General features: G+C 49.5%; 2 protein-coding genes and 2 non-coding genes across 7 annotated transcripts; all 4 read left to right on the plus strand.

The window, feature by feature from the left end:
* Window positions 1-1,287: 1,287 nt before the first annotated feature.
* KHDC4 (KH domain containing 4, pre-mRNA splicing factor) lies at window positions 1,288-10,882 on the plus strand. Of its 3 annotated transcripts, none has more exons than XR_011848773.1 (14): window positions 1,288-1,443; window positions 2,277-2,529; window positions 2,704-2,832; window positions 2,915-2,994; window positions 3,436-3,488; window positions 3,575-3,738; window positions 4,129-4,340; window positions 5,746-5,806; window positions 6,037-6,094; window positions 6,353-6,615; window positions 7,828-7,977; window positions 8,312-8,396; window positions 8,475-8,560; window positions 9,024-9,087. XR_011848773.1 is itself a non-coding variant. In XM_072114845.1 (14 exons), exons 1-14 carry the CDS (start codon window positions 1,415-1,417, stop codon window positions 9,218-9,220), a joined length of 1,848 nt encoding a protein of 615 aa, XP_071970946.1. In that variant the 5' UTR covers window positions 1,288-1,414; the 3' UTR covers window positions 9,221-10,882. The 3 variants fall into 3 exon arrangements, 2 of the variants coding, with proteins under 2 accessions (XP_071970946.1, XP_071970947.1); XM_072114845.1 differs by having other exon boundaries at window positions 8,284-8,396; window positions 9,024-10,882; XM_072114846.1 differs by having other exon boundaries at window positions 8,475-9,166.
* Window positions 3,894-4,023, plus strand: LOC140071473 (small Cajal body-specific RNA 4). Its single transcript, XR_011849168.1, has one exon. It is a non-coding gene; the product is annotated as a small Cajal body-specific RNA 4 (non-coding RNA).
* On the plus strand, window positions 5,831-5,960 carry LOC140071472 (small Cajal body-specific RNA 4). The gene has a single exon (XR_011849167.1). It is a non-coding gene; the product is annotated as a small Cajal body-specific RNA 4 (non-coding RNA).
* A 2,335-nt stretch (window positions 10,883-13,217) lies between the features above and the next one.
* Window positions 13,218-20,544, plus strand: NOP9 (NOP9 nucleolar protein). 2 transcript variants are annotated; one of them, XM_072114847.1, is made up of 11 exons: window positions 13,218-13,333; window positions 13,950-14,212; window positions 14,671-15,114; window positions 15,787-15,867; window positions 15,946-16,087; window positions 16,291-16,483; window positions 16,620-16,760; window positions 16,838-16,963; window positions 19,418-19,648; window positions 19,826-19,931; window positions 20,138-20,544. In XM_072114847.1, exons 2-11 carry the CDS (start codon window positions 13,966-13,968, stop codon window positions 20,293-20,295), a joined length of 1,869 nt encoding a protein of 622 aa, XP_071970948.1. In that variant the 5' UTR covers window positions 13,218-13,333; window positions 13,950-13,965; the 3' UTR covers window positions 20,296-20,544. The 2 variants fall into 2 exon arrangements, with proteins under 2 accessions (XP_071970948.1, XP_071970949.1); XM_072114848.1 differs by lacking the exon at window positions 13,218-13,333 and adding an exon at window positions 13,373-13,549.
* Window positions 20,545-22,534: the final 1,990 nt, after the last annotated feature.

Here is a 22,534-nt window from a genome sequence, read left to right on the forward strand (position 1 = left end):
CACAGCAACATCTACTACACTGCCCCCATAACTGCCTCCGACACAGCAACATCTACTACACTGCCCCATAACTGCCCCAAAAACAGCAACATCTACTACACTGCCCCCATAACTTCACCCAACACAGCATCATCTACTACACTGCCCCCATAACTGCCCCCGACACAGCAACATCTACTACACTGCCCCCATAACTGCCCCCAACACAGCAACATCTACTACACTGCCCCCATAACTGCCCCCGACACAGCAACATCTACTACACTGCCCCCATAACTGCCCCCAACACAGCAAAATCTGCTACACTGCCCCCATAACTGCACCCGACACAGCAACATCTACTACACTGCCCCCATAACTGCCCCCAACACAGCAACATCTACTACACTGTCCCCATAACTGCACCCAACACAGCAACATCTACTACACTGCCCCCATAAATGCCCCCAACACAGCAACATCTACTACACTGCCCCCATAACTGCCCCCAACACAGTAACATCTACCACACTGCCCCCATAACTGCCACCAACACAGCAACATCTACTACACTGCCCCCATAACTGCCCCCAACACAGCAACATCTACTACAGTGCCCCCATAACTGCCCCCAACACAGCAACATCTACTACACTGCTCCCATAACAGCAACATCTACTACACTGCCCCCATAACTGCCCCCAACACAGCAACATCTACTACACTGCCCCATAACTGCCCCCAACACAGCAACATCTACTACACTGCCCCCATAACTGCCCCCAACACAGCAACATCTACTACACTGGTCCCATAACAGCAACATCTACTACACTGCCCCCATAACTGCCCCCAACACAGCATCATCTACTACACTGCTCCCATAACTGCCCCCAACACAGCAACATCTACTACACTGCCCCCATAACTGCCCCCAACACAGCAACATCTACTACACTGCCCCCATAACTGCCCCCAACACAGCAACATCTACTACACTGCCCCCATAACTGCCCCCAACACAGCAACATCTACTACACTGCCCCCATAACTGCCCCCAACACAGCAACATCTACTACACTGCCCCATAACTGCCCCCAACACAGCAACATCTACTACACTGCCCCCAAGAAAGAAAGAACAAAGAAAATGTTTTCTTGATAGCGGCAGCCAATCACATTCCAGTTTATATTCCTCACACCGTCGTGTACTGTACTGAAGATGATCTCTGATTGGTCGCTATAGATAGCAGATTCCCTCTATTTACATACTCGGATCCCGCCCACAGATTATTCCAGACTACACAGAGGGCGGGGCTCCAGACATCGCTGTACGCAGCGGTGAGGGAAGTCGCAGGGCGTGGTCTGCTCACCAACGTGCGTGCGTCGTGACGTAGCCGGAGGACGACGAGAAGGCGGAGAGCTGTGCGGTCGCCATGTCAGCGATGAGCGCTCAGGCCGGCGGGTGAGCGAAAGCCCGGGTGTATGCGGGTCATTAGCGGCGGGCATGTGGCGGGTGCAGTTTGTACAGGGTTAATCTGCATTTGGGGTGTGGGAAGTCACTCGTTGTCACCCCAATATGGGCGGGGCTCTTAATCGTGTTTGTGATACGTTATTAATGTCTTATTTGATTGTATTGGTTGCCCCAAATGTCACCCAGAAGTGGGCGGTGCCAATTTTGGGGTATTTGTTGTCTTAAAGTGTGGTTTTAGAGAGACAGGATGTTGCCCTGCAGTGGGCGGAGCTTGTAGCCTTCTTTACTGTATGATAATGTATTATAGAAATGTATTTTGGGTTCACAGAGGAGTTTTACTGGGATTTATTGATAGTTAATGGCAGGATGTGACCCTGTTGTGGGTGGAGTTTTTGTCAGGTACCCCGTGTGGTAATAACTTGTAGGATTGTATTTGGGAGTTAGAAACGTAGCCCAAATGTGGGAGGAGCTTGTTCTCAGGTATAATGCTTGTATTATGGGGATAAACAGTGTCGCCCAGAAGAGGGCAGAGCTTCTTCAGAGTATACAGCAGCTTCATGACTTATTTACTATATGGGGGTGATGATTCTGTTTTAGGGTAAATGTCAGGTTTAGCACATCTTATTTCATTGTATTTTGGGGTCAGAGAAGATCACCCTCTAGTGGATGTAGTGTTTATTCCAGCTATGACTACTTGTGTTATTATATTTGGGGTGTTTGGGGTGGTAGACTGTTACCCAGAAGTAGGCGGGGCCTGTTTTGGTTGTACGGCAGGTTTATGACCTCTTTTATGATGAATTGTAACTGTTCATTGCTCTTTACAGACGGAGAAGTAAATGGGACCAGCCGGGCCCCGCGGCCCCCACCCTGCTGCTCCCTGGGGTGATGCCTGTGATCCCCCCTGTAGGCACTGCCATGTACGTGCCGCCCGTCGAGATGAAGCTGCCGGTCAGCACCAGCGAGACAGTGAGCGCCCCCTCTGGTGCCCTCGATGCTGCTGCAGCTGTAGCCGCCAAGATCAACGCCATGCTGATGGCAAAGGGGAAGATTAAACTGGCCCAGAACACCCCGGACAAGGTGACTGATACCGCACCACTATGGGGGCATCTATAGGATGAGTGTCTGACCCCCTACACCTCACATCCTGGCCAGTAGATGCGACCACCATTGTGACTGTAGACCCCCAGGGTAGAGGATGGGGCCAGCACTAGATCTGTCACTTTCTTATACTTTCTATTCTCTTATTTCTAGGTCCCAGTAGCTGGAAAACCTCAGACTGCGACTAAAAGCAAAGACGACCTTTTGGTGGCCGAAGTGGAGATAAACGATGTTCCTCTGAACTGCCGGAACCTGCTGACCCGGGGGCAGACGCAGGACGAGGTGGGTGACGTTCTCATTGAGGTTTGATATGACACAGCGATAGGAACTTGTGACAAGTGCGACTTTTGTGTATCACCTATAGATCAGCCGACTAAGCGGGGCTTCTGTGTCCACACGGGGGCGATACATGACACCCGAGGAAAAAGCCAAAGTGGGGCCTGGGTATGTACTGCTGGAGGGGGGATTGCGGCCGGGGTATGTATGGCTGGAGGTGGGCAGTGGGGCCGGGGTATGTACTGCTGGAGGGGGGATTGCGGCCGGGGTATGTATGGCTGGAGGTGGGCAGTGGGGCGGGGTATGTACAGCTGGAGGGGGGATTGTGACGGGGTATGTATGGCTGGAGGTGGGCAGTGGGGCGGGGTATGTACAGCTGGAGGGGGGATTGTGACGGGGTATGTATGGCTGGAGGTGGGCAGTGGGGCCGGGGTATGTATGTATTGGGGGGGGGCGGCAGTGGGGCCCGGGTATGTATGGATGGAGAGGGGATTGTGTGATTGTTGGGGTCTGGGTGTCTTTGGCTGGGATGGGACATTTCAGTCCTGACCATGTCCCTACACTGACACAGTGTATCCTCAGATCCTCATGAACCCTTTGTTTCCCCAGAGATCGGCCTCTCTACCTCCATGTTCAGGGTCAGACCCGGGAGCTTGTGGACAGTAAGTACAGTAACCTATCATTGCGGTCCAGATCACAGCCCTGGTTCTGTATAACCCATGAGATGTTCTTCTTCCTCTTTCATCAGGAGCCGTCAATCGGATCAAGGAAATAATCACCAATGGAGTCGTCAAAGCTGCCACGGGTTCCAGCCCAACTTTCAATGGCGCCACAGTGACTGTGTATCACCAGCCGGCCCCTGTGACGCCAGTAGCCCCCGTGGCACCAGCCAAGCCGCCGTTCCAGTCAGGGGTTAGTATAGTAGAAAAACAATCAGGTTTCTGGTTCTCCTCCCCTCGGACTACATGGTGACCATGACACAATATGCAGATGGTTCCCATATAACAGAGGTTATGCTCGGAGGGGGACCCTTTCTCATTGCACCTGTGTATTCTGGGGAGGGGCATAGTGGAGGGTGAAGAAAGCAGAGTCTGTGGAGTGAGGCTCTGCTGATACTGCCCTCCTATAGGAAATGTATGGTCAGAGAGCAGCCCTGCTACCAGGCAGAGTGATGGCTGACTGCGCCATGCTACATCTATGGGGTACAGCACTATAGGGAAGCTATGGTAATGGCTAGCACTGCGGCGGTATGGAGGCAGGTGGCCGCTTAGGGTAATGAACTTTTTATTCTCCCCCTTACAGCTGCATTACGTGCAGGACAAGCTGTTTGTGGGGCTGGAGCACGCGGTGGTCACCTTCAATGTGAAGGAGAAGGTGGAGGGGCCCGGATGTTCTTACCTCCAGCACATCCAGCTGGAAACCGGAGCCAAAGTGTTCCTGCGCGGGAAAGGCTCGGGCTGCATTGAGCCGGCATCTGGACGAGAAGCCTTCGAGCCCATGTACATCTACATCAGGTGCGTCACATATACTATATAGGGCATGTCACACACTGACAAGGCCGGGGGGCACCCCATATACTATACAGGGCATGTCACACACTGACAAGGCCGGGGGGTACCCCATATACTATACAGGGCATGTCACAAACTGATAAGGCAGGGGGGGCACCCCATATACTATACAGGGCATGTCACACACTGACAAGGCAGTGGGGGGCACCCCATATACTATACAGGGCATGTCACACACTGACAAGGCCGGGGGGCACCCCATATACTATACAGGGCATGTCACACACTGACAAGGCAGTGGGGGGCACCCCATATACTATAAAGGGCATGTCACACACTGACAAGGCCGGGGGGCACCCCATATACTACACAGGGCATGTCACACACTGACAAGGCCGGGGGGGCACCCCATATACTATACAGGGCATGTCACACACTGACAAGGCCGGGGGGCACCCCATATACTATACAGGGCATGTCACACACTGACAAGGCCGGGGGGCACCCCATATACTGTACAGGGCATGTCACACACTGACAAGGCCGGGGGGGCACCCCATATACTATACAGGTCATGTCACACACTGACAAGGCAGTGGGGGGCACCCCATATACTATACAGGGCATGTCACAAACTGATAAGGCCGGGGGGCACCCCATATACTATACAGGGCATGTCACACACTGACAAGGCCGGAGAGCACCCCATATACTATACAGGGCATGTCACACACTGACAAGGCCGGAGAGCACCCCATATACTATACAGGGCATGTCACACACTGACAAGGCCGGAGAGCACCCCATATACTATACAGGGCATGTCACACACTGACAAGGCCGGGGGGTACCCCATATACTATACAGGGCATGTCACACACTGACAAGGCCGGGGGGTACCCCATATACTATACAGGTCATGTCACACACTGACAAGGCAGGGGGGCACCCCATATACTATACAGGGCATGTCACACACTGACAAGGCAGGGGGGGGGGCACCCCATATACTGTACAGGGCATGTCACACACTGACAAGGCAGGGGGGGGGGCACCCCATATACTGTACAGGGCATGTCACACACTGACAAGGCAGGGGGGGGGGGGGGGGCACCCCATATACTATACAGGGCATGTCACACACTGACAAGGCAGGGGGGGGGGCACCCCATATACTGTACAGGGCATGTCACACACTGACAAGGCCGGGGGGCACCCCATATACTATACAGGGCATGTCACACACTGACAAGGCCGGGGGGCACCCCATATACTATACAGGGCATGTCACACACTGACAAGGCAGGGGGGCACCCCATATACTATACAGGGCATGTCACACACTGACAAGGCAGGGGGGGGGCACCCCATACAGGGCAGTGGCTAAATGTCTCCCCTTTCTCCTTAGTCACCCGAAGCCTGAAGGCCTGGCAGCGGCCAAGAAGCTGTGCGAGAACCTCCTACAGACAGTAAGTGTCCACAGGGAGGGGCATAATGGAGGGTGAAGAAAGCAGAGTCTGTGGAGTGAGGCTCTGCTGATACTGCCCTCCTATAGGAAATGTATGGTCGGAGAGCAGCCCTGCTACCAGGCAGAGTGATGGCTGACTGCGCCATGCTACATCTATGGTGGTCCTCGCACTAGGACCCTCATTCTGGTGATCATTCCCTCTAATGTAATATGAATATTTCTGTCCCTCAGGTTCACGCTGAGTATTCGAGGTTCGTCAATCAGATCAGCTCGGCCGCTCCTCTCCCCGGTATGTCGTCCTGGTCTCGCTGGTAATCTGAGCTTGTGGTAACCCAACTCCTCTTGACATAGGGAGGGGGGCGCAGTTTATAAGTGACCCTGGCAGGCGACCAGTGCACCCCTCACCTCCCTATAAATAGGGGCCGGGGATACAGCGTGGTCTGACACCATCCAGGCCATGTGTAACAAACCCTCAGCTGTGAGAATACTGGGTAACATATTTATAGTCTGTTTCCATATTACATTAAACTAGTATTTTATTTTTCAGGCTATGTCCAGGCACCACAAATAACCCCCGTTCCCATCCAGCAGCCTCCATACTATGCAACCAATGGCTACCAGACTGGATTCCCTGTGGTGCCAACCATACCACCTCAGCAACCAGTGCAAGTGCCATATGTGGTACCTGCACCACTGAGCAGCCCTGTGCCTCCAGTACCTGCTGTCGTGCCCACCATGCCCACTCCTGTACCCCCCGTACAAACACGTTATCCAATCACACAAGTGCAACCTACGGTGACTGCCATTCCTGTAAGTGACAATACAGGATAAGTAATGTCATGTATGTACACAGTGACTGCACCAGCAGCAGAATAGTGAGTGCAGCTCTGGAGTATAATACAGGATGTAACTCAGGATCAGTATAGGATAAGTAATGTCATGTATGTACACAATGACTGCACCAGCAGCAGCAGAATAGTGAGTGCAGCTCTGGGGTATAATACAGGATGTAACTCAGGATCAGTACAGGATAAGTAATGTCATGTATGTACACAGTGACTGCACCAGCAGCAGAATAGTGAGTACAGCTCTGGAGTATAATACAGGATGTAACTCAGGATCAGTATAGGATAAGTAATGTCATGTATGTACACAATGACTGCACCAGCAGCAGAATAGTGAGTACAGCTCTGGAGTATAATACAGGATGTAACTCAGGATCAGTATAGGATAAGTAATGTCATGTATGTACACAGTGACTGCACCAGCAGCAGAATAGTGAGTGCAGCTCTGGAGTATAATACATGATGTAACTCAGGATCAGTACAGGATAAGTAATGTCATGTATGTACACAGTGACTGCACCAGCAGCAGAATAGTGAGTGCAGCTCTGGGGTATAATACAGGATGTAACTCAGGATCAGTACAGGATAAGTAATGTCATGTATATACACAGTGACTGCACCAGCAGCAGAATAGTGAGTGCAGCTCTGGGGTATAATACAGGATGTAACTCAGGATCAGTACAGGATAAGTAATGTCATGTATGTACACAGTGACTGCACCAGCAGCAGAATAGTGAGTGCAGCTCTGGAGTATAATACAGGATGTAACTCAGGATCAGTACAGGATAACTAATGTCATGTATGTACACAGTGACTGCACCAGCAGCAGAATAGTGAGTGCAGCTCTGGGGTATAATACAGGATGTAACTCAGGATCAGTACAGGATAAGTAATATCATGTATGTACACAGTGACTGTACCAGCAGCAGGATAGTGAGTGCAGCTCTGGAGTATAATACAGGATGTAACTCAGGATCAGTACAGGATAAGTAATGTCATGTATGTACACAGTGAATGCATCAGCAGCAGAATAGTGAGTGCAGCTCTGGGGTATAATACAGGATGTAACTCAGGATCAGTGCAGGATAAGTAATGTCATGTATGTACACAGTGACTGCACCAGCAGCTGAATAGTGAGTGCAGCTCTGGAGTATAATCTCTGTAATCTCTTCCCCAGACTCCTCTGGCTGCTCCTTATGTCCCTGGTGCACCTGTGAAACCAGTCGCTGCTCCTCAGCCGGCCCCTAGTTTGCTCCCACAAGGTCAGAAAAGGCGATTTACAGAAGAACTACCTGAAGAACAAGACTCTGGCTTACTGGGCTACCAGGTGCTTTACCTCCTCCTCCCCCGTGTCTTGTGTCTCCCACACGGCAGTGAGCTCCTCCTTCCTCCTGTGTGATGGAGATGATGTAGCAGCTAGCGGACCACCAGTGGGCACTGTTAGGTGACTGGGCTGGATCTCTCCCTATGGATCAGTGGGGATCCCCTTATAGAGCGGAGATACGGATGAGTAGTTAGCGCAGTCCTGGGGTGGGCGATCTCCGGGATTGGATTCCGCCTATAGTCTGAGCAGGAGATGGCGCTGCACCTGTCGGATCGCTAATAATGCCACTGTGTATTTTTCTGCTCATAGCATGGACCCATTCATATGACTAATTTAGGTACAGGCTTCCCGGCCCAGAACACGATGGAGGCCCCCGCCGCCAAACCCGAGCCCGTGGTCAGCAAGGAGCGCGAGAGGGACAGGTGAGCAGTGCCGCTGCGGCAATGTGACCTCACTGCTCTGATAGTCGGGCGCTGACTCTTGCCTCTTACCCCATGCAGGCAGCTGATGCCCCCGCCAGGGTTACCTCTGACGTCACAGAAGAGTCCGGAGGAGCGAGGCGCCCGGAGCATGGAGGGTGCAGACGGTGAGTAGTGCGCCTGCGGGTGGTGGTCATCTGCCAGTGCCACGTCCTGATGTGCATTTTCCCCCGGATTGTATATAATACTGCCCCCCAGCCGCCCTGTGTGACGCTCGTCCAGAGGGTGGGGGGCGGCTTTGTTGCAGTGTCTCAGTTGTCATCTCTAACTATATATTTTTGTATTTTTTGTGTCTTTTTTTTTTTTTTTTCTCTTCTCCATTTTCTCTTGTCTTCCATGACCGTGGACCCGGTGCTGCTGCTGCTGCCGCCGTCGCTGTGATTGACCCTGATGTGTGATCCGTCCCCCGGGGGGATCCCTTCTTCTTTGCTTCTTAAAAACTGGTTTCCAACTAATATATCTTTTATTTTTTCATGAATTTAATGGATTTTGGGGGTGTTTTGTCTCTGTTGTGTCCCTTGTTCTCTCTCCCCCTCCTCCCGCCCCCTCTCGGTTTTCTTCATCTTACAGATACCCCCTCCAAGAAGCTGAAGACTGATAAGCCCTTCAGCCTGGTGGCGTACGCCGGGGACTCGTCTGATGAGGAGGAGGAGCACGGAGGACACAAGAATTCCGGATCCTTCTCTCCGGGGTGGGGTGTAGGATACCAGTATCCCGCCTCCCAGCAGCGGGCCAAACAACACATCCCTTTCTGGATGGCCCCGTAGACACCGGCCACAACCCGGCCCCGCAGTGACTTGTAGCAATAATTGGGCATGTGTTCACACTCGTCTGATTTTTTTTTTTTTTTTTTTTAATTGATTGATTACAAGGAGACTTTATGAGCAGGTAAAGAGATGCAAACGGGATCCCTTCTACCCCAACCCCATATCATCCAGTCCTCGTCCCGCCATGACATATCCTCACTGTTCTTAGAGATTTGGGATTTGCCAGAGCTCGGCTTTCTTTTCGATCTTGATTTATTGCATCTTGTGATGAACTACAACCCCCATCCTCTAAGTGTTTTTACACAGGAGATTTGCTCTGTATGTCGGTGCCGGAGGGACTATGGTCCAATGCTGGCAGTGTGATAGATGGGACTGCACTCATCTGTGTGATACCGGTCCCAGTTTTTTGCATTTTAGTACGGATTTTGGGGCTGTGGGGATCTAAACCCATGTACCCCCTCAAAACAGCTGTTGTAACAAGTTAGGAGATTCCACAGGTTTGGGTGGGACAAGCCGAGCAGTGATGTCTGGTGCTGCGAATCCTCTGATCACAATAATTTCTCAGAACGGGTCCCCCAGTGATCCGGAGTGGGTTCTGTTCTCGCTAATGGGCTCCTGATGGAGCCCAGAGCATAAAGCTCTGTGCCCAATGTTTGTTACCTTCCATTTGCTATTAGAGTGCTAGAGATACTAGAGCGCTCTGCTCAGCAATTTCCGTCACTCCCATAGTATTGTATGGAAGGATAGGATGCATGCTCCACCCATTACTGGGAGCAGGATCCCATATTCGTGACAACTGGGGGTCCCAATAGTTGTTCCCTCAAATATAACTTGTTACAACCCCTTTTAACCATCAGCAGTGCTCTCTTTATTACCATCCCAGCGCCATGCATTCTGTAGTGGCTGTGCGTGGTATTACACATAACTTTGTCCCGTTTTTGGGAGATAAATTGTGCATCACATCTACCCCACATCCTTCCCCTCATTTTGTTAAGGGTCTGCAGATACTTCAGAGAATCATCTGTATTGGGGGCCTGACAGGTGCTGGTTTACCTTTTTAGGCCTCTTAAAGGACTTTTACCACTAGGATAAAGAACTGTATGCAAATGAGCCTGAGGGGCTCCAGGTCCCATTAACACCTATAGAGTCTGGAGCCCCTCAGACTTATTTGCATACAGTCCTTCATCCTAGTGGTAGATGCCCTTTAAAGGGATTCTCTGTTTTGGAAGGGCCTTTGTTCCTTTCATAAGGGCATTAAAGAAGGAGATCCTAAAAAGCTGAGGCTTGTCTATAAAGATTGGAGGGTCTCCTGGCCTATAGTATTATCACTCAGCAGCCATGAGGGAGAGATTATGGAAACTTCTGTCATCAAGGGCTTCCCCATTCGGCTACAAGTAGATGTGATATGGCGGTAGTTATGCCCTCGCACCTTGTACTCCCTGTAGCCCCCTCTCTCCTAGATGTGTGTAGAGGCGGATAGCCACTCGTGCCCCTGCTCGCCCCGGTCTCTGTGCATGTGATACCTCTGACCTCCAGTATTCCCTTCCTCCTCCTGCGTCCATCTCCCGCTGCCTGTCTATACCGCTCTGTACATTCACCTTGTTTTGCTGTAAATATATGAAAAAAGTATTTTATTGTAAATAAATGTATTCCTACACATGATGCTGCCTGTTAATGGTGTGTGCCGGGGTGTTCAGTCTACTCAGAATGCTTATATGGCATTTCTTTAAATCATTTCAGTACTTTATACAAGTTTAATTTGCATTACCTGGCTCACTGCCAGCAGCGTGTGCTGCAGTCGGTGCCTGTGTATGGGGAGGGGCGGCTGCAGTCGGTGCCTGTGTATGGGGAGGGGCGGCTGCAGTCGGTGCCTGTGTATGGGGAGGGGCGGCTGCAGTCGGTGCCTGTGTATGGGGAGGGGCGGCTGCAGTCGGTGCCTGTGTATGGGGAGGGGCGGCTGCAGTCGGTGCCTGTGTATGGGGAGGGGCGGCTGCAGTCGGTGCCTGTGTATGGGGAGGGGCGGCTGCAGTCGGTGCCTGTGTATGGGGAGGGGCGGCTGCAGTCGGTGCCTGTGTATGGGGAGGGGCGGCTGCAGTCGGTGCCTGTGTATGGGGAGGGGCGGCTGCAGTCGGTGCCTGTGTATGGGGAGGGGCGGCTGCAGTCGGTGCCTGTGTATGGGGAGGGGCGGCTGCAGTCGGTGCCTGTGTATGGGGAGGGGCGGCTGCAGTCGGTGCCTGTGTATGGGGAGGGGCGGCTGCAGTCGGTGCCTGTGTATGGGGAGGGGCGGCTGCAGTCGGTGCCTGTGTATGGGGAGGGGCGGCTGCAGTCGGTGCCTGTGTATGGGGAGGGGCGGCTGCAGTCGGTGCCTGTGTATGGGGAGGGGCGGCTGCAGTCGGTGCCTGTGTATGGGGAGGGGCGGCTGCAGTCGGTGCCTGTGTATGGGGAGGGGCGGCTGCAGTCGGTGCCTGTGTATGGGGAGGGGCGGCTGCAGTCGGTGCCTGTGTATGGGGAGGGGCGGCTGCAGTCGGTGCCTGTGTATGGGGAGGGGCGGCTGCAGTCGGTGCCTGTGTATGGGGAGGGGCGGCTGCAGTCGGTGCCTGTGTATGGGGAGGGGCGGCTGCAGTCGGTGCCTGTGTATGGGGAGGGGCGGCTGCAGTCGGTGCCTGTGTATGGGGAGGGGCGGCTGCAGTCGGTGCCTGTGTATGGGGAGGGGCGGCTGCAGTCGGTGCCTGTGTATGGGGAGGGGCGGCTGCAGTCGGTGCCTGTGTATGGGGAGGGGCGGCTGCAGTCGGTGCCTGTGTATGGGGAGGGGCGGCTGCAGTCGGTGCCTGTATCAGTCGCCTCACACTCCCTCCCCATGTGCATTGACCAGCAGAGAAGGGATGCAGGAGGAGACACCGGCTGCAGTTTCCTCTTATCCCTCTCTTACTGGTCACTTGAAGAACAACATGGCTCCTCATGGCACAGAACTCTCTTGAGGATCTACATAATGATGGGCGAGGCTATAAGATCCAGACACTGGACTGCAGCTTGGGCCCAAAACCACACAGTGATGTAACAAGACTCTGTGCTCGGTGTCATATCCAGAGGTTGTATGAGAGCCTCCAGCAGAGGTTACAGTGTGACGGGGCAGTCTGTCAGTGCTCAGCATCCTAGCTAGAGGTTGTATGAGAGACATCAGCATTGCTTCAGGGGTGAGGGGTCAGAGGCTGTCAGTGCTCAGACCATACACCGCACACTGTATCTGTGCAGCTTTCATCCCAGGAGGAAGCACGGGCAGACTGAGAATGGCTGCAATCTGTCGGTCCAATCCCACAGACAGAAATACGATGCAAGGACTCCAGCGTAGGTTCTGTAAGGCCTGTGCTGCAGTTTGGCCGACAGAGAGGGAGTCCTTGTATCATATTCCTATATGATGCATGGACTCCAGTCCTGTGCAATGCGTTCTGTCCATGTCCACAGGCTCCGTATGTTAATCTGGAGCCGGCCCTAGGACCTGGATTACTGGCACCACCTCATGGGCTATTATTCGGGTCAGATGGTGGCAGGATTGTGTCTATAGCCCCCAAGACCACCACACAGGGGCTACTAGGAAACCCCTCTTGATTAGTAGGGTCTGGGTAGGTCACCTCTTTGGGTTTATTCACACGTATGCGCCAATCTTGGGTCACATGACCGCGGTTACGATGCCGCTCCAGCCTAAGTGTACGCCTCAGTCCACACATCGCGGTAAACGATTATATATTCTTATACTATAGACATATTTGATGCATCTCTGCAGGTGCAATGCTCTCCTCCGCCTGTGGTGGCGCTGCAGGGATATGGAGCGGCTGTATCATGGCGATACCGCACTAACACACAAGTGTGAATAGGGGCTGATAGTAGAGGCTGAGAGAATATTGCGACTACGGGGATATTATGTGACAATAGAGTACAAGACAACATCAGATCAGTCCGCACGTGCAAAAAAAAAAACCGCGATTAAATCGCCTGCGATATTATAGCGAGCGGTGACGTCATCGCGCCGCCTACCACGAGTCTGCCCGGTGACGTCATCACTCCGCGCCGGAAGCACGTGTAGTAGACGGGTCCTAGCGCCAGCAGCTGCGGGAGGTGAGTTGTAATCATGTTATTATGTCACAGCAGCGGTGTATACGGCACACCCGAGATAATAATGGCCTGAGGGGGCACCGGGCAGTGTCACTCATGAGGGCACATGGGCTCAGTGACTTGTGTGCACCTTGGATAGTGCCACACTATTACTTTTCTTCTACTAGTAGTGGCACTTTCTTCTAGTATAAAGGGTCTGACTGCTGGAAATCCCCCTTGGTAATTAGTTGGTATGGTCCAGGAACCTTATATTATACATGTACAGTATTATACGATGTGCTACATGGTGGTAAGGAGTCTTCACATGGTAGAGGGGGCTCCAGACCACAAGGGGTGGTCATAGTTAAGGGGACGAGTGTCCAATTGAAGGGGTTCTGACTGATCATGGATGGAACAGTGGTCCTACATCTCCACTAAGATACATGACCCCCACAGTACCTTGACCTCATGGTTGGTGGGGCCCATCAATGATCAGACACTGTATAGATGTAAATATATGATTCTGGGTACACCCCTTTAAATGAGCATGAAATGGTATGATCCACAGTACCTGAGGAGTTCTATCAACCACACAATGGGGTCAACACTTAAGAGCTGAAGGATCTTCATTGTCTTCCAGGGCAGAGCACTAAGGCATGACCATGGGCGTGGATCGTAAGAAATTTGCTGGTAAGAAAAGACCTCAACATGACGTGAAGGACCGGCCACCACAGGAGGAACGTCCACCCAAAAGACAGAAGAAAGAGGACAAGAAACCTGGTGATCAGGGCAAGAAAGGTCCAGCAGAAAAACCAGTACCGAGGCTGGACCCCAAATCTGTGGGATACTTCCGGCGTGTGGGGGATACGTTAAAGGAAAAATTTGAATCCGATGAAGATCGGGGTAAGAGACGAGAGAACGTGATCTCAGGGGGGCAGTGGAGAACGTATAGAGGGTCCTCCACCATGAATCCGGCCAGGGCTTACCCCAGACTCGGCAATGGTTCTAGATATATAATCATGATTGGGATCCGTGGGAGGGAGTCCACCTTAACTTAAAGGCACATGTCACCTGGAGGATCACAAACCCCTCCCCTTTAAGAGATGAGTCTTTGTTACAATTGTTTCTGCAATCAGTCAGCGTATTATTTATGCCCACTGATACATTGTAACAAACTCTCAGCACAAGAGAAGCTGCTGTTCTTGCAGGATTGTTTACGCTGGATTCAGTTGTAGCAGACCCTCAGCTGTGAGAAGTGTTAGATCTTGAATGTAACATGTCTAGCATACCCTGCCATCCGATGACTAGGGCCATACCACTTTGTTCTGGGGGTGGGTGTGACGTCTCCTTTTTTCTCGCAGTTCTCTTTGTCCGGAATGTCTTCAATGAGGTGAAGGAGAAGGAGTTGGCTTTGGCCACAGACATGTCCGGGAGCATCGTCCTGCAGAAGCTGCTGTCCGTGGCGTCGTCCTCACAGCTGTGCCAGGTTCTGGATGTCCTCAGTAAGAGCTGGCAGATTGTGTGTTGGCACCGCAGCGGGGCGCACGTGGTAGAGACGGCCCTCCTTCAGTACGAGCGGCTGCAGAACCAGGCAACGGAAGAAGAGGAGGAGGAGGATGATGGGGGTGATCCCCCCTCGAGCCTGGAGGATCTCATCATGAGCCTCTGCACCGAGGTGAAGGCCAAGTTCCTGCCGTACAACCAGAACACACACGGGAGCTTCATCGTCCGGACCCTGCTACAAGTGCTGAGCGGGACCATCCTCAACCAGGAGGCCGCCAAGAAGGGGACGCAGGGGGTCACAGGTAGTGGTGCAGGCTATTATTTATAGTCCTCATGTGTCGTATGTAGAGGTAACGTGACTGATTGTATTGGCATCTATAAGGCACAGATACAGTGGCTTCTCCTAGGTCACACTGTAATAGTACTGAACATCATGTGTGGCCACACCCAGGACTATGACCCCTGGATGGAGGTACGAAATTATCTCAAACCTCTTATATAAACCATTCAGGTTACAATTATAAAGTATACAGTCCCGACTTACATACAAATTCAACTTAAGAACAAACCTATAGAACCTATCTTGTACGTAACCCGGGGACTGTCTGGAATTTACACAAAACCCGGATCCTATAACGGAATTTAATATCCCAGACCATGACCTCACAGCAGAATTTAGACCCCCCGGCTGAACCCCACAGCCGAACTATGACCCCCGGCCGCATCCCCACCGCCGCACTCAGACCCCGAACCCACTTCGACCCCCGGCCATGTTTCATAAAGGAATTTAGAGCTGTTGGTGCTGTACATTGCTCCAGTCCAATGCATAGAAATCTCTCAAGAAATTGTGAGTGAAACAGGATTCCTTGGTGCCCTGCGCCCTATTAGACCAGCTGGTTAGTGGATGCAGCTTGGTGTGTGACTAGAGTAGAAGTTGCTGTACATTATATGTGATGTCTCCCCTTCTATTACAGTAAAGTCGGAGTTTGAGGTTCCTCCCAGTTTCTTGCAGCAGTTGCAGGAGATCAGAGGATTATTCAGAGGTCCCATCGGGGGTGAGTACTTACCTCTTCTTTATTAACCCGTTACTTCCCTGGTGCTCACTACTGACTTTCGCCTTGTTCTGTCTCCAGTCTTTGCCACGCATAAAGTGGCCAGCCTCGGGCTGCAGACCGCCCTACAGGTCCTACACCGGAAGTCCCCGGCCATGTGCTCCGAGCTCTGCGATGATGTCATCACTTACCTGTCCTCCAGGACCGTCTCGGGAGAAGGCAGGTAAGGTCTAGGGGAGGGGCTAAGTATTAGGGGTGTGGCCTTGTAGTCATAATACAAAAATTTAGCAATCCTGCTGTGCTGCATTCTATTGGTTGTACTGAATCTTTGACAAGCCCCGCCCATGAGGAACCTCCGCATCTCTATGCTGCTTTCATAGGCCCCATTTAATTTTTGGCTTTTGTTTTTTACACTTTTTTTCTCAGCGCCCTCATGGTTTTCCTGAAGGATGAGACCAGCAGCCGCGTCTTGGAGAAGATTCTGGAAATTTCTGATCGGAAGCAGCTGCGGCGCCTCTTTAAAGCCCATTTCAGAGAGCAGCTGCATCTGCTGGCTACACATCCCATCGCCAACTACACGGTGCAGAGACTTATCCGCGCCAATAAATCCAAGAAGCTGGTGAGCGACCCTTCAGCTTTACCCATGTGGCAGTCATTACTGTCATTCCCGCATTGTGTTCATGAACTAGGAAGCTCTGGCTGTAAATGGGCTCTAGGAACCTGCTGTAACTTCTCCTTCATTGCTATTTCCTCAGTTTTCCGAGCTATTTGAGGAGCTGTCTCCGACATTGGAGGACATCCTGGCCAAAGGGCACATGGGGGTCATCACTACCCTGGCCGAGGCCTGTAAGAGACTGGAGAGTCACCAGACAGAGCTCATCACCCATCTCATGAAGGTAAGTGACCCCCGACACAAACCTGCACCTGTACCCCAAACATCTGCCACTGCTAAATTGTCCTCTATATCCCTCAGGCCTTTCACTGCGCCAAACCCTCCTCCCGCCGCGTCACATGTGTCCCGCTATTCCTGTCTCTACTGACCTATGAGACCTACTACAAGATCCCGGAAGAAGAGGAGGAGGAGCCTACAGAGCATAAAGTAGGGTCTATATGTATCCTATATAGGGGGCAGTATTATAGTAGTTATATTCTTGTACATAGGGGGCAGTATTATAGTAGTTATATTCTTGTACATAGGGGGCAGTATTATAGTAGTTATATTCCTGGACATAGGGGGCAGTATTGTAGTAGTTATATTCTTGTACATAGGGGGCAGTATTGTAGTAGTTATATTCTTGTACATAGGGGGCAGTATTATAGTAGGTATATTCCTGTACATAGGGGGCAGTATTATAGTAGTTATATTCCTGTACATAGGGGGCAGTATTATAGTAGTTATATTCTTGTACATAGGGGGCAGTATTGTAGTAGTTATATTCTTGCACATAGGGTGCAGTATTATAGTAGTTATATTCTTGTACATAGGGGGCAGTATTATAGTAGTTATATTCTTGTACATAGGGGGCAGTATTATAGTAGTTATATTCCTGTACATAGGGGGCAGTATTGTAGTAGTTATATTCTTGTACATAGGGGGCAGTATTATAGTAGTTATATTCCTGTACATAGGGGGCAGTATTATAGTAGTTATATTCTTGTACATAGGGGGCAGTATTGTAGTAGTTATATTCTTGCACATAGGGTGCAGTATTATAGTAGTTATATTCTTGTACATAGGGGGCAGTATTATAGTAGTTATATTCTTGTACATAGGGGGCAGTATTGTAGTAGTTATATTCTTGTACATAGGGGGTAGTATTATAGTAGTTATATTCTTGTACATAGGGGGCAGTATTGTAGTAGTTATATTCTTGTACATAGGGGGTAGTATTATAGTAGTTATATTCTTGTACATAGGGGGCAGTATTATAGTAGTTATATTCTTGTACATAGGGGACAGTATTATAGTAGTTATATTCTTGTACATAGGGGGCAGTATTATAGTAGTTATATTCCTGTACATAGGGGGCAGTATTATAGTAGTTATATTCCTGTACATAGGGGGCAGTATTATAGTAGTTATATTCTTGTACATAGGGGGCAGGATTATAGCAGTTATATTCTTGTACATAGGGGGCAGGATTATAGTAGTTATATTCCTGTACATAGGGGGCAGTATTATAGTAGTTATGGTCTTGTACATAGGGGGCAGTATTATAGTAGTTATATTCTTGTACATAGGGGGCAGTATTATAGTAGTTATATTCCTGTACATAGGAGGCAGTATTATAGTAGGTATATTTTTGTACATAGGGGGCAGTATTATAGTAGTCATAGTCCTGTACATAGGGGGCAGTATTATAGTAGTTATATTCCTGTACATAGGGGGCAGTATTATAGTAGTTATATTCCTGTACATAGGGGGCAGTATTATAGTAGTTATATTCCTGTACATAGGGGGCAGTATTATAGTAGTTATATTCCTGTACATAGGGGGCAGTATTATAGTAGTTATATTCCTGTACATAGGGGGCAGTATTATAGTAGTTATATTCTTGTACATAGGGGGCAGTATTATAGTAGTTATATTCTTGTACATAGGGGACAGTATTATAGTAGTTATATTCTTGTACATAGGGGGCAGTATTATAGTAGTTATATTCCTGTACATAAGGGGCAGTATTATAGTAGTTATATTCTTGTACATAGTAGGCAGTATTATAGTAGTTATATTCCTGTACATAGGGGGCAGTATTATAGTAGTTATATTCTTGTACATAGGGGGCAGTATTATAGTAGTTATATTCTTGTACATAGGGAGCAGTATTACAGTAGTTATATTCTTGTACATAGGGGGCAGTATTATAGTAGTTATATTCCTGTACATAGGGGGCAGTATTATAGTAGTTATATTCTTGTATATAGGGGGCAGTATTATAGTAGTTATATTCTTGTACATAGGGAGCAGTATTACAGTAGTTATATTCTTGTACATAGGGGGCAGTATTATAGTAGTTATATTCCTGTACATAGGGGGCAGTATTATAGTAGTTATATTCTTGTACATAGGGGGCAGTATTATAGTAGTTATATTCCTGTACATAGGGGGCAGTATTATAGTAGTTATATTCCTGTACATAGGGGGCAGTATTATAGTGGTTATATTCTTGTACATAGGGGGCGGTATTATAGTAGTTATATTCTTGTACATAGGGGGCAGTATTATAGTAGTTATATTCTTGTACATAGGGGGCAGTATTATAGTAGTTATATTCTTGTACATAGGGGGCAGTATTATAGTAGTTATATTCTTGTACATAGGGGGCAGTATTATAGTAGTTATATTCCTGTACATAGGGGGCAGTATTATAGTGGTTATATTCTTGTACATAGGGGGCGGTATTATAGTAGTTATATTCTTGTACATAGGGGGCAGTATTATAGTAGTTATATTCTTGTATATAGGGGGCAGTATTATAGTAGTTATATTCTTGTACATAGGGGGCAGTATTATAGGAGTTATATATTTATACACTTGTGTTGTTATATTTAGGATAACCCGGACATAAAGCTGCAGTCTGTGAACTATCATGGCTCTGTACTGCTGCAGCACATCCTGCATTTTGAGTCCCCGGCTCCGGTGCTGCACAGTCTGGGTAATATGGCGGCAGGAGACCTCCACACTGTCGCCTGTAGTCAGGCCGGGAGTCACATATTTGATACTTTCATCAGCAGCGATTCCATCACGGAAAAACAGAAGAAAAAAGTTTTAAAGAAGTTACGGGTAAGAATGGGGTGAGGGTCCTGTATGTATTATGTGGGGGAGGGCTGGACAGATCATAGAGCTGTATGAGGGCTCGGTTTCTGTGGGATAAGTTGTACTTACTAGTGGTGTCATTTAATCTGGGTGCCTGTATAAAAAAAAACTTTGCGCCATTTTCTTACAAGCTTTTCTCTCTAGACTAACTGCGTGGAGATGGCGTGTGACAAGTTCGGGAGCCGGGTGCTGGACCGGGCGTGGAACGCGTCCACCTTAGGGGTGAAAGTAGAGATTGCAGAGAAGCTCGGTAACTATAGAGGCCTCCACCTCAATGTTGGTCCTGCTGATGGTTTCCTTCTTTTAGACTTTAGTATCACATTGTCCCCTCCCCTGACCCACTCCAAACCTCAGTATGTAAAGAACCGCAGTCCAAATACCAAGCCCATCTCCTCTTCAGACCCTTAGGACCCTCTTATTTACTAGTACACATGATCTTTCTGCTCTTCTCACCAGTGGAGAGGCTCCGGGAGCTGCAGAACCACCCCATCGGACACCACATCGCCCGAAATTTCGCCTTAACTCACTTTGTGCAGCGGCGGAAAGACTGGGAGGAGCATCAGCAGGCGGAGAACAAGCGGCGCAAGATGTTTGCAGACATCCTGGGGGAATGAGGAGGAGCTTAGCTGCCGCTTGTAGGAGGAGCTTGTCTTCGAGGAACTGTCCATGTTGTCGCGTGGTGCTCGCCGTATTTTGACGTGTAAGATCAAGAGGTCAGGAGTCTGTAGGACAATGATTTGTGACCAATGGATTTGGATTGGGGCGCTCATCGCGAGGTCGGAGTAGTCGCTGTATATAGCATTCCCCATGAGAGTCATATACAGGGACTTGTGTATTAAACTTGCAAATTTTATTACCTTAAATCTCGTTAATTTTTGGAGTAAACAATTTGGTTGGCTCAGAGCTGGAGGGAGGAAACTGGCGGCTATCATGTCTCCCATGCACTGGACACAGAGAAGTAACACACCAGCATCAGCAGAATCATATTGGATATTAATAGGAATTACTAACGTAAACAAAGCACTTGGGGTGATATAGAAGCGTATCTCCAGCAGCCTCTGCCTGCACCAGTGTTTCTCCTTCTCCTTGGATTCATAACTCCTGTTACAGCACCTGCTATTCAGCATCACCCTGTTGTCACCAAGCTGCATATATATGTATACATCGCTTCCTCTTTCCCTGCTCCAGTCCATCCTAATGGCGTCTCCCACTGTGTCTCTCTCACTGTCTGTCTTAACTGACAGGGAGCAGGATGACCCATATATCCTGTTGCAGCTCCTCCTATTCAACAGCGCTCAAACATGTAAACAAAAAAGAATGGAGAGTCTGCACACAGTAAAAAAAAAAGTAAGTAGCAGGACTGCTGATCACCTGATGAATATTCAGTGATTATTATAAAGGCAACTTATGTAAAAGAGTGGCCAACCCCTTTAAGAGTAGGGATTATATCTTGATCCATGTGCTCTATTCACATCGGTACAGGTCAAATAGTCACATTCTAATAACGCTCGGGGTAAAATAGTGAACTTTAAATTGGCACCGGCATTGTGCTACCTTCCCCTTGTCCATAGACTTGAATGCAGAGCTGTATTCTTATGTCTCCGTTGGTTAACAGTCTCTGCCTTGGGAAGGAGATTCGGCATAGATTCCATCTACAACTTGTTGACCCTTTATTTTAAGACCAGATTCATGAGGACAAGCCCCAGTCTATACAGTCAAGTAGTCTGCACAGGAACCAGATAAACAGCAATTCCCTATAAAGTTCACCTAAACATTGTCTCCTCCAGTGGTAGAACCCAACATGTGGTGATCCTCCTAGGCATTAATTGTCCAAAATCTACGCCCAACTTCATTGAGAAAGCATCTAGAACGGGGGGATGTCCGCTTTGTGGTTTTTTGTAAGAACCCTGAAATTTACGACCAGGTTAAAGCCGGATATGTCACATACGTAAAAGATTATTAGTAACAAGATGATTGATAAGATCAAAAGGAGAAGATAGAAAGGAACAAAAGTCTTCAGAAAGCAGAAGATTCTAGAGGGTCTGATTGGAAGAGACTCTGGAGTGTGAGGGTCAGCACCATAAGATCTCTGGGTTGAATTACGAGCCATGCCCGAATCTTGTCCTTGTTCATGAGATCCGGCACTGGGGATTATGGAGTCATGACATATTTGTGCACGTTGTTCTTGAAGGCCACCAAATGCACCATCTTCACCTTTATATGCAATAGGGCCAACATCCGCCTGGTTACCACCATCTACAGTTTCCTGTGCACTCGGAACCACATCCTCCTGATCACCACCATCTATGTGTTCCTGAGCACCAGAAGTCACATCTTTTCCATTTATATACCCCTCATCACTAGATGTTATATCCCCTTGGTCACCACTAACTACACTTTTCTGAGCTCTCGGAGCCATATATTCCTCACCACCACCTAGGTGTTTCTGACCACTAGGAGACACATCTTCCTCATCCTTACCATCTATGTCTTCCTGAGCACTAGATGCCATATCTCCTTGATCACCACCATCTACACTTTCCTGAACCCTAGGAGCCAGATGTTCCTCATCACCACCATCCATGCGTTCCTGAGCACTGCGAGACACATCTTGCTCACCACCACCATCCATGTGTTCCTGAGCAGTAGGAGACCCACCTTTCTTATCACCACCATCCATGTGTCTCACAGTGCGCAGGTACGCATCTTCCTTATGACCACCATCCATGCGTTCCTGAGCACTGCGAGACACGTCTTCCTTACGACCACCATCCATGCGTTTTTGACCACTACGAGATAAATCTTTCTTATCACCACCATCCACGCGTTCCCGAGCACTGCGAGACACATCTT

This window comes from Engystomops pustulosus, chromosome 7 (assembly GCF_040894005.1).
Source record: "Engystomops pustulosus chromosome 7, aEngPut4.maternal, whole genome shotgun sequence".
NCBI lineage: Eukaryota > Metazoa > Chordata > Amphibia > Anura > Leptodactylidae > Engystomops > Engystomops pustulosus.